Source organism: Pan paniscus, chromosome 1 (genome assembly GCF_029289425.2).
Source record: "Pan paniscus chromosome 1, NHGRI_mPanPan1-v2.0_pri, whole genome shotgun sequence".
In the NCBI taxonomy this organism is placed as follows: Eukaryota; Metazoa; Chordata; class Mammalia; order Primates; family Hominidae; genus Pan; species Pan paniscus.
Window position 1 is genome coordinate 152,521,938 of NC_073249.2, and position 12,963 is coordinate 152,534,900.

At 38.7% G+C, this 12,963-nt stretch overlaps 1 protein-coding gene across 1 annotated transcript in view; it reads right to left on the minus strand.

Moving 5' to 3' along the window:
- The window catches only part of LOC100990811 (fucose-1-phosphate guanylyltransferase), a 345,681-nt gene that overhangs the window by 186,519 nt on the left and 146,199 nt on the right, over positions 1-12,963 (minus strand). The window contains exons 12-13 of the mRNA XM_055117300.3: positions 4,510-4,604; positions 3,734-3,883 (exon numbers count right to left, since the gene is read on the minus strand). Of these exons, the coding sequence (XP_054973275.1) occupies positions 3,734-3,883; positions 4,510-4,604 (245 nt within the window). The remainder of the gene's footprint in view (positions 1-3,733; positions 3,884-4,509; positions 4,605-12,963) is intronic.

Below are 12,963 nucleotides of genomic sequence, written 5' to 3' on the forward strand. Positions count from 1 at the left end.
GTCCTTTGTACCACAGGAAAAGGGCAGAACAAATCCAAGTGAGTGAGACAGCGATCGCTACACTTTCAGATTGGAATAGTAGAAACGAAGAAGGGGAGAGATGGGGAGGGGAGACACTCTAAATATTGTAAAATTGGAGCTCTAAGCACGCTGGCAGATAAATATTGAAACTTAAACAGTGGCTTCTGTGTAGGATGAAGGTCACCAGGAAAACTATTTTCAAGATTGATTTTGATATTTAGGTTAGAAGGGCTACGCAAATAGAAAGCATTCTTTATATCTGATTCCACAGGGAACCATAGTGAGTAAACCCTTTTCTGAAAGCATTCCAAAAGAGAATATATAACTCTTCCAGAACTCCAAATCACACTTTAATGTGCCATATCAGAATAGTAGAAAGAAGGTAAGCTAAAATTTAGCTTGGCTCAGGTGAAAAATTTGGCTTAGAGCCATTCAGATAGAGATGGGTGCTGCTGAGAAAGACTGCATGGTTTTCTGTTAAGAGATTAGACTAGGATGAACTATTTAAATTGGGCGTATCCAAAAGTACACCTATTCAAATAGACACCCTTGATTGTGAAGCTCCCTTCTTGTTTATCTCTCCCGGGATAGGATAGGGTACATGGTAAATCATGATGGGGCCATTCTTACATCAAGTAGAGTTTTAGTCCTTCCTCAGCTTTACCTCCAAATTGCTCAGGGAACTCCTTAGTATACTATATCAATTAATATAGTGATTCCCTCTCCAAGGAGGCAGGGAAGCACTTCTTGTTTCAAAGGATACAGGGACAGGTGCACTGCTGACAATATTAACAAGGCCACTTCAGTTCTCCCTGAACACATGAAAACAATGCAACATTTTTTTAGGAAGAGAAAAATAGCAACAATTCCATTTGTCATTTGACTTGCTTTGCCCTAGAACATTTGCAAAACATCCATCTGTCTTCTCAGCAACAACATTCAATTTTTTAAAATTCATAGTAATAATGGAATGCAACACTGATGCCTGGCACATTAGTTTGAACAAATACGGTGACAAATACAGCATATGCTGAAGAGGCCAGTGGGCAAGTCCTCTAAGCTAAAGGATCTTTGTTGACATTTCATAGGAAATCTTAGAAGCTTACACAATGATTCATTGTTTCATAGAAGTGTGGAATTCCATGAAAAATAAAAGTAAAGCCAGTTTTCAACTATCATTCTCAATCAGCTAAAAACAAACAAAGCCAACCCCTGTGAAGAGATAGCTGCAGCAGCAATTTCTGAGCTGCCTTCCGGAAGACTAATGCTTTGTAAACAGTCTTACGCTGAAGCTCACATTTCTTGAGAGTCACTGTCTGAGAATCACTTGAATAAATGCAATGTGTTGAGGAGGTAGAATTTAGTAAGGCCTCCTGAGATTTCAGAAAATTTAAGATTTTCCAATTGATATTAAGATATAGAGCTACCTAGATTTTTTAATACAAAGTAGAACACCTTTATATCTAATAGAAATGCAACCATATATTCAACGAAAGACATATATCTACATATATGAATGTTCATAACACAGTACTCTTAATAGCCCCAAATTGAAAATTATCCAAATGCTCATGAACAGTAGAATGAATTAAAAAATTGTGATATAGTCACAAAACATTATACTATACAATGATAAGAATGAACAATCTACAACTGCCTGCAACAATGTGAATGAATCTCACATATTGTTGGCTGAAAAAAGCCAGACACAAAGAAGTACATAGCATAGCATTTCATTTATATAAAGTGCAGAAAGTGGCAAAACGACTATGCCACAAGAAGGCAGTGGTAACCTACTTTAGGGGAGTGATTGGAAGAGAATGTCAATGGGGCTTTTAGGGGACTTGTTATGTTCAGTTTCTTCATTTGGGTGCTGGGTGAGTTCAATCTGTGAAATTCATTGACCTATATGGTTATAATATGTGCAAAGGTATATATATGTTTGTATTTATACAATATTCAAATAAAAAGCAAAATAAGCCCACCAAAACACAGCAAGCCTATATCTAACTTATTACTTAATATTCTATGTCTGTTCACTTGTCTTTATTAAAGTAACTCCCACATCATTTTTCTACTAGCAGTCTTCAGACCTGTACATTTTTCCTTCTCCTTGTCTATATGCTTACTGCATGCTTACAACAGCTCTACATTTTCATCCATCAGACTACATTTCTCCTTTCATTGATGGACTTTCATATCCCACTTTATGTATTTATTTATTTATTTATTTATTTTTGAGACGGAGTATCGCCCTGTTGCCAGGCTGGAGTGCAATGGCATGATCTCAGCTCACCACAACCTCTGCCTCCCGGGTTCAAACGATTCTCCTGCCTCAGCCTCCCGAGTAGCTGAGATTACAGGCATCTGCCACCACACCCAGCTACTTTTTGTATTTTTAGTAGAGACAGGGTTTCACCATGTTGGCCAGGCTGGTCTCGAACTCCTGACCTTGTGATCTGCCCACAGTGGCCTCCCAAAGTGTTGGGATTACAGGCATGAGCCACCACACCTGGCCCATATCCCACTTTAGTCAGAAAACCTTTTGAATCAACTTGGTAGGCTAGGAAATCTTATAGCTTAATAATTGTTATTTTCAGTACAATCTTTTAGGATCTGAGTATTTAAAAAGATAACTATGTTTCTTTAAATATTTTTAATATCGTAAAAAGACAATGCAGTCATCAAAAGTTAAAATATCAATTAAAATGTGACTTTAAAATCTGGCATTTTTTTATAGTATTCAATTATAACCTATAATTTCAAAGACAATATATATTCTTTCATATCACCTAAAAATCTAAACTCCTTAGGAGTGTATGTGTATATGGAGAGCTTGCTTATGAGGCAAATATATCTCAATAACAATTATAAAGATGCTTTTCACCATCTGAATGTCTTCAGTTACTTCTCCCTTGAAATGATGAATTTGTTATCAATCATCTTTATTTCTGAGCTACTAGTAGTCCCACTGTTATCACACTAAAATAGCAATTACTTAGCATTTATTTTGTGTCAGCCACTGTTCTAAGCAATTTGCGTATATTATCTCATTTAACCTTTACAATCTTATAAAGTAGAATTTATAATCCTTATTTTTCAGATGAAGAAAATGGAGTTCAGAAATATTAAATAATTTGCACAAGGTCAAATAATATGGCTTGATTTAAACCCAGTTGTTTTCATACCAGATCTCAAGCTTTCACCACTTTGAGCTCGGATAAGTTTATACTTAAGCAAATAAGTTTATATTCAAATAAGTTTACACTTGGGTCCCTCACATTTTCTAGCACAAGCATTGTCAGCAGGGTTAGATCTGACAAATATTTCTTTCCCCTCTCCTTGTACTTCTTTCTTATAAATTTGAAACCACATCAAAATTCCCCCATATAAGAGATAAAGACTAGCTCTGAGCCCACTCTACTATCATTATCCATCACAATTTTGTTTCTCTGGTACTTAGAAATGTGACAATTCCCTTTTCAAAGTGCCAATACTGAGAATGCCTTTGGTTCATCTGCAGCCTAGGAGTTGCCTTCTCTGATTACAGTGTATTGGACTCTTTGATCCAAGGCCCCATAAACTCAAGTAAAATCTACAGAAGAAATGAGAGTGTTCAAGTCATGCAAGCAAAGTAATTATTGATGCACTGACATAATCTATGCACACAGTTCAATGTATCACTATAGAGACATGATGATTAAAAATATACCTTTTTCATAAGCCCACATCAAACATGTCTGCTCATCTTTTTCACCACTAGACCTGCTGGGATCACAAGCCACTAGATTCATATCAGCTCCATTATCCAGTAAGAACTGAACCAGGCGAATGTGACCGTGGTAGCAAGCAGAGTGTAATCCTGTAATAGAAAAGAATTGAAAGAACAAAAGGAGAAAAAAGAAAAACTGCTCCCCAATTTTCAAAAGACAGTCATCACCACATAATAGCATTATTTCCAAAGGTATGCAGTAAGGATTGATTTCTTTGATAAAGAACTAATTTTATTATTGACCAAACGAGACATCACTTTAAGCAAAACGGGTATTATATTGTACTCAATCTTCTATAGAGACTGTCTTTTCCTCAGTACAATTATAGTATTTCTACATCCACTGTAATTACCAAGAACAAATGTTAGCATCTTTACACAAATAAAGGAACAAAGACCCATCACAGGTTTTTTTTTTTTTTTTTTTTTTTTGATCACCAAATCAAGGGCAGAGCAGTGTGGTCAGTCTGTCCCTAGTGCTGGCCATAAGAGGATGCACTGACTGCAAATAATTTAACACAATAATAAAATTGACCAAAAAGTCAGTCTGCTTTTTATTATTATCAGTCATTATCAATTCTAAATGCTGGCAGTTGATAAAATACCCTTTCCCACTGGAGTTGAGCACTCCCAATGCCCCCACATCCCTTTGCATACCATTATTCTTAATCATTGATAAGCATCTAGAACTAGTGGTGTTTTCACCACAGTCTTACCAGTGTGCCCATCCCTTCCTTGGTGGTTGATGTTTATGACATTCTGATCAAGAAGAAATTTGACTAGGTCAACGCTCTTGCCATAGGTACAAGCACTGAAAAAAAAAACCATAAAACAAGAAAGATAGAAGGTCCTTGTTATGAACTAAATTGTGCCCTCTCCCCTACACCTCGAAAAATCATATGCTGAAGTTATAACCCCCATAACTTGAAAAAGAGACTGTATTTAGGGATTGTATCTTTAAAGAGGTACTTAAGAGGGGTGGAGCCAAGATGGCCGAATAGGAACAGCTCCAGTCTACAGCTCCCAGCATGAGCAATGCAGAAGATGGGTGATTTCTGCATTTCCAACTGAGGTACTGGGTTCATCTCACTGGGGAGTGCGGGACAGTGGGTGAAGCGCACCATGCCTGAACCGAAGCAGGGCGAGGCATCGCCTCACCTGGGAAGCGCAAAGGGTCAGGGAATTCCCTTTCCTAGTCAAAGAAAGGAGTGACAGACAGCACCTGGAAAATTGGGTCACTCCCACCCAAATACTGCACTTTTCCAACAGGCTTAACAAACGGCACACCAGGAGATTACATCCCGCACCTGGCTTGGAGGGTCCTACGCCCACAGAGCCTCGCTCATTGCTAGCACAGCAGTCTGAGATCAAACTGCAAGGTGGCAGCGAGGCTGGGGGAGGGACGCCTGCCATTGCCCAGGCTTGAGTAGGTAAACAAAGCTTCCGGGAAGCTCGAACTAGGTGTAGCCCACCACAGCTCAAGGAGGCCTGCCTGCCTCTGTAGGCTCCACCTCTGGGGGCAGGGCACAGACAAACAAAAGACAGCAATAACCTCTGTAGACTTAAATGTCCCTGTCTGACAGCTTTGAAGAGAGTAGTGGTTCTCCCAGCACGCAGCTTGAGATCTGAGAACGGGCAGACTGCCTCCTCAAGTGGGTCCCTGACCCCTGAGTAGCCTAACTGGGAGGCATCCCCCAGTAGGGGCGGACTGACACCTCACATGGCTGGGTACTCCTCTGAGACAAAACTTCCAGAGGAACGATCAGGCAGCAGCATTTGCGGTTCACCAATATCCACTGTTCTGCAGCCACCACTGCTGATAACCAGGCAAACAGGGTCTGGAGTGGACCTCCAGTAAACTCCAACAGACCTGCAGCTGAGGGTCCTGACTGTTAGAAGGAAAACTAACAAACAGAAAGGACATCCACACCAGAAACCCATCTGTACGTCACCATCATCAAAGACCAAAGGTAGATAAAACCACAAAGATGGGGAAAAAGCAGAGCAGAACAACCAGAAACTCTAAAAAGCAGAGCACCTCTCCTCCTCCAAAGGAACACAGCTCCTCACCAGCAATGGAACAAAGCTGGACAGAGAATGACTTTGACAAGTTGAGAGAGGAAGTCTTCAGAAGATCAAACTACTCCCAGCTAAAGGAGGAAGTTCGAACCAATGACAAAGAAGTTAAAAACTTTGAAAAAAAAATTAGACAAATGGATAACTAGAATAATCAATGCAGAGAAGTCCTTAAAGGACCTGATGGAGCTGAAAACTACGGCACGAAAACTACGTGACAAATGCACAAGCCTCAGTAACCGATGCGATCAACTGGAAGAAAGGGTATCAGTGATGGAAGACAAAATCAATGAAATGAAGTGTGAAGAGAAGTTTAGAGAAAACAGAATAAAAAGAAATGAACAAAGCCTCCAAGAAATATGGGACTATGTGAAAAGACCAAATCTACGTCTCATTGGTGTACCTGAAAGTGACAGGGAGAATGGAACCAAGTTGGAAAACACTCTGCAGGATATTATCCAGGAGAACTTCCCCAATCTAGCAAGGCAGGCCAACATTCAAATTCAGGAAATACAGAGAATGCCACAAAGATACTCCTCGAGAAGAGCAACTCCAAGACACATAATTGTCAGATTCACCAAAGTTGAAATGAAGGAAAAAATGTTGAGGGCAGCCAGAGAGAAAGGTTGGGTTACCCACAAAGGGAAGCCCATCAGACTAACAGCTGATCTCTCGGCAGAAACTCTACAAGCCAGAAGAGAGTGGGGGCCAATATTCAACATTCTTAAAGAAAAGAATTTTCAACCCAGAATTTCATATCCAGCCAAACTAAGCTTCGTAAGTGAAGGAGAAATAAAATACTTTACAGACAAGCAAATACTGAGAGATTTTGTCACCACCAGGCCTGCCCTAAAAGAGCTCCTGAAGGAAGCACTAAACATGGAAAGGAACAACTGGTACCAGCCACTGCAAAAACATGCCAAATTGTAAAGACCATCAAGGCTAGGAAGAAACTGCATGAACTAACGAGCAAAATAACCAGCTAACATCATAATGACAGGATCAAATTCACACATAACAATACTAACCTTAAATGTAAATGGGCTAAATGCTCCAATTAAAAGGCACAGACTGGCAAAATGGATAAAGAGTCAAGACCCATCGGTGTGCTGTATTCAGGAAACCCATCTCATGTGCAGAGACACACATAGGCTCAAAATAAAGGGATGGAGGAAGATCTACCAAGCAAATGAAAAACAAAAAAAGGCAGGGGTTGCAATCCTACTCTTGGATAAAACAGACTTTAAACCAACAAAGATCAAAAGAGACAAAGAAGGCCATTACATAATGGTAAAGGGATCAATTCAACAAGAAGAACTAACTATCCTAAATATATATGTACCCAATACAGGAGCACCCAGATTCATAAAGCAAGTCCTGAGTGACCTACAAAGAGACTTAGACTCCCATACAATAATAATGGGAGACTTTAACACCCCACTCAACATTAGACAGATCAACGAGACAGAAAGTTAACAAGGATATCCAGGAATTGAACTCAGCTCTGCACCAAGTGGACCTAATAGACATCTACAGAACTCTCCACCCCAAATCAACAGAATATACATTCTTTTCAGCACCACACCACACCTATTCTAAAATCAACCACATAGTTGAAGTAAAGCAGTCCTCAGCAAATGTAAAAGAACAGAAATTATAACAAACTGACTTTCAGACCACAGTGCAAACTAGAACTCAGGATTAAGTAACTCACACAAAACTGCTCAACGACATGGAAACTGAACAACCTGCTCCTGAATGACTACTGGGTAAATAACGAAATGAAGGCACAAATAAAGATCTTCTTTGAAACCAACGGAACAAAGACACAACATACCAGAATCTCTGGGACACATTCAAAGCAGTGTGTAGAGGGAAATTTATAGCACCAAATGCCCACAAGAGAAAGCAGGAAAGATCTAAAATTGACACCCTAACATCACAATTGAAAGAACTAGAGAAGCAAGAGCAAACACATTCAAAAGCTAGCAGAAGGCAAGAAATAACTAAGATCAGAGCAGAACTGCAGGAAATGGAGACATAAAAAACCCTTCAAAAAATCAATGAATCCAGGAGCTGGTTTTTTGAAAAGATCAACAAAATTGATAGACCGCTGGCAAGACTAATAAAGAAGGAAAGAGGGAAGAATCAAATAGACGCAATAAAAAATGACACAGGGGATATCACCACCGATCCCACAGAAATACAAACTACCATCAGAGAATACTATAAACACCTCTACGCAAATAAACTAGAAAATCTAGAAGAAATGGATAAATTCCTCGACACATACACTCTCCCAAGACTAAACCAGGAAGAAGTTGAATCCCTGAATAGACCAATAACAGGCTCTGAAATTGAGGCAATAATTAATAGCTTACCAACCAAAAAAAGTCCAGGACCAGATGGATTCACAGCCGAATTCTACCAGAGGTACAAGGAGGAGCTGGTACCATTCCTTCTGAAACTATTCCAATCAATAGAAAAAGAGGGAATCCTCCCTAACTCATTTTATGAGGCCGGCATCATCCTGATACCAAAGCCTGGCAGAGACACAACAAAAAAAGAGAATTTTAGACGAATATCCTTGATGAACATTGATGCAAAAATCCTCAGTAAAATACTGGCAAACCGAATCCAGCAATACATTAAAAAGCTTATCCACCAAGATCAAGTGGGCTTCATCCCTGGGATGCAACACATGAAAATCAGTAAATGTAATCCAGCATATAAACAGAACCAAAGACAAAAAACATGATTATCTCAATAGATGCAGAAAAGGCCTTTCTGCATCTATTATCTCAATAGATGCAGAAAAGTTTTTAGCCTTCATGCTAAAAACTTTCAATAAATTAGGTATTGATGGGATGTATCTCAAAATAATAAGAGCTATCTATGACAAACCCACAGCCAATATCATACTGAATGGACAAAAACTGGAAGCATTCCCTTTGAAAACCGGCACAAGACAGGGATGCCCTCTCTCACCACTCCTATTCAACATTGTGTTGGAAGTTCTGGCCAGGGCAATCAGGCAGGAGAAGGAAATAAAGGGCATTCAATTAGGAAAAGAGGAAGTCAAATTGTCCCTGTTTGCAGATGACATGATTGTATATCTAGAAAACCCCATAGTCTCAGCCCAAAATCTCCTTAAGCTGATAAGCAACTTCAGCAAAGTCTCAGGATACAAAATCAATGTGCAAAAATCACAAGCATTCTTATACACCAATAACAGACAAACAGAGAGCCAAATCATGAGTGAACTCCCATTCACAAATGCTTCAAAGAGAATAAAATACCTAGGAATCCAACTTACAAGGGATGTGAAGGACCTCTTCAAGGAGAACTACAAATCACTGCTCAATGAAATAAAAGAGGATACAAAGAAATGGAAGAATATTCCATGCTCATGGGTAGGAAGAATCAATGTCGTGAAAATGGCCATACTGCCCAAGGTAATTTATAGTTGCAATGGTATCTCCATCAAGCTACCAATGACTTTCTTCACAGAATTGGAAAAAACTACTTTAAAGTTCTTATGGAACCAAAAAAGAGCCCTCATTGCCAAGTCAATCCTAAGCGAAAAGAACAAAGCTGGAGGCATCATGCTACCTGACTTCAAACTATACTACAAGGCTACAGTAACCAAAACAGCATGGTACTGCTACCAAAACAGAGATATAGACCAATGGAACAGAACAGAGCCCTCAGAAATAATGCTGCTTATCTACAACTATCTGATCTTTGACAAACCTGACAAAAACAATCAATGGGGAAAGGATTCCCTATTTAATAAATGGTGCTGAGAAAACTGGTTAGCCACATGTAGAAAGGTGAAACTGGATCCCTTCCTTACACCTTATACAAAAATTAATTCAAGATGGATTAAAGACTTAAATGTTAGACCTAAAACCATAAAAACCCTAGAAGAAAACCTAGGCAATACCATTCAGGATATAGGCATGGGCAAGGACTTCATGTCTAAAACACCAAAAGCAATGACAACAAAAGACAAAATTGACAAATGGGATCTAATTAAACTAAAGAACTTCTGCACAGCAAAAGAAACCACCATCAGAGTGAACAGGCAACCTATAGAATGGGAGAAAATTTTTGCAACCTACTCATCTGACAAAGGGCTAACATCCAAAATCTACAATGAACTCATACAAATTTACAAGAAAAAAACAACCCCATCAAAAAGTGGGTGAAGGATATGAACAGACACTTCTCAAAAGAAGACATTTATGCAGCCAAAAAACACATGAAACAATGCTCACCATCACTGGCCATCAGAGAGATGCAAATCAAAACCACAATGAGATACCATCTCACACCAGTTAGAATGGCAATCATTAAAATGTCAGGAAACAACAGGTGCTGGAGAGGATGTGGAGAAATAGGAACACTTTTACACTGTTGGTGGGACTGTAAACCAGTTCAACCATTGTGGAAGTCAGTGTGGTAATTCCTCAGGGATCTAGAATTAGCAATACCATTTGACCCAGCCATCCCATTACTGGGTATACACCCAAAGGATTATAAATCATGCTGCTATAAAGACACATGCACACGTATGTTTATTGCGGCACTATTCACAATAGCAAAGACTTGGAACCAACCCAAATGTACAACAATGGTAGACTAGATTAAGAAAACGTGGCACATATACACCATGGAATACTATGCAGCCATAAAAAATGATGAGTTCATGTCCTTTGTAGGGACATGGATGAAGCTGGAAACCATCATTCTCAGCAAAGCATCACAAGGACAAAAAACCAAACACTGCATGTTCTCACTCATAGGTGGGAATTGAACAATGAGAACACATGGACACACGAAGGGGAACATCACACACCGGAGACTGTTGTGGGGTGGGGGGAGGGGGGAGGGATAGCATTAGGAGATATATGTAATGATAAATGAGGAGTTAATGGGTGCAGCTCAGCAACATGGCACATGTATACATATGTAACAAACCTGCACGTTGTGCACATGTACCCTAAAACTTAAAGTAGAAAAATAATAATAATAATTAATAAATAAATAAATAGGTATTTAATTTAAAATGGGGTCATTAGGGTGGGCCCCAATTCAATATGACTGACATCCTTAGAAGAAGAATCTGGGATTAAGACACAGGTGACATTGACAGAGAGGCAGCCATGTGAAGACACAGCAAGAAGGCAGCCATCTGCAAGCCAAGGGAAGAGGCTGCAGGAGAAGCCAAACCCGTTGACACCTTGATCTTGGACTTCTAGCCTCCAGAATTGTGAGATGATAAATTTCTGTTGCTTAAGCCACCCAGTCTGTGGTATTTCTTTATGACAGTCCTAACAAACAAATGCAGCCCTGATTACGCCAGGCATTCTAGATGCACACATGTATATAAGAGAGCCAAAGAAACAGAGAAGGGAGGAGGTGATGAAAAATAAACAAGCACCATCTACAAAGGCTAAATAAAAATGTGGATATATGGTGAGAAAATCCTAAAGATTCTCACATCTGGACCTTTAAGAAAAGAGCTGTATAAAATTTCCAGTGTTTTTTATCAACTGCTTTCAGGGATATTAGTCATTTTTCATAAAAGGAGATAAGACATAAGAGTTCCCTGCATTTTTAGCTGCAGGACCTAGGAAATATTCTGCAGGACAATCAAATTAGAAATTCAGGAGGGTTCTGAGAGTTTTAGTCAAATCCAGGTCACAGTCTGAAATGATTCCTGGTAAAACCATCTACTGTCTCTCCAAACACTTCTTGACCAGAGGGTAAGATCTCAAAGCTTTCATTTTACTGAAGGAGCATTAGCTGTGGACTCAAAATCCAGAATTCTGCCACACACAAACCAGAGGATCCTGGACAAGTTCTTTGACCTCTGTGAGTTTTAGTTTTACCATCTATAAAACTATAATAGACAATACCCTATCAATGTGCCAAATTGTTGCTGAAATTTCAAGTGAATTAATGCTTATAGAATCACATTACAAATTGTAGAGGACCTTTCATTATCAGTTCTTTCCAGGTGTGAGAAAGTATTTGTGGAAAAATTAATAAATTTCAAGATGCAAGGAAATAAGATTTTTATAGACAAATTTTGCACACAGATTTGTTGAAATACTTATCTGAAATTCTGATTTCTACTGGTTACTGGGAAAGCTAAGATGCACTGAGAAAAAGATTTTGTATGAAATTAGCATGCCTAGTAATGACTACTGGATTTAACTTTTTGATTAGTGATTCTCATAAATGTTCTTTTCCTGTAGTTTCCCTCATACCTCTGCTTTTGCTATCACTTGTTAACTAACAATACTCTACATTCAAGTCATGAAGAGATATGAGGTATGTAATAACTGACTGGAAAGAACTTGCATTGGGCAAAGCCCCAACTAAATAATGGCTAAAGGAAGGGCATAGGGACTTGGTTCTAGAAAAAAAGAGGGAGTTCACTGGGTCTTAGCATTTCCTCTTCCTGGGATGGCCTTGTCTAGGCTTGCCTAAGTCATTTTTCTTTCATGAAATATCATTCATTCTTTATCCAATTAAACTGAATATGAAGTATTCTAATGAACCAAAGGCAGAATTCATTGCTGACCCGTCTGCTTCTTTGTAATTTCAATCTTACACTGCTTATCACACTGTAATATGGTACTGGATACACCTCTGTTTACTTTGATACCTTACAATAGGGCTCCTTTAAGGACTGAAAGAATCCTGTCATCTTAATGTCCCCAGTAGCACCAATACAAGGTAGGTCTTTAATGACTTTTTCTTGAATTATTGAGTGAATAAAAAAACTACCATCTCAGTGCAATATATCATATCATCATTAACTATTTGCATTATAAATACGATCCATAACAGTACACATTTAATATTGATTCATTGCTCTTTTTCAAAGAAACTACTTACAGATAATGAGTTCTGAATATATGCACATATATGTGTATATATGTGCATGTATACACACATATATACATGCATACATACATGCACATATATACACGCACACACGTGTATGTGTGTACATATATATACATATATATTTGTATATGTGTGTGTATACATATGAAAACCACAACAGAAATGTACTG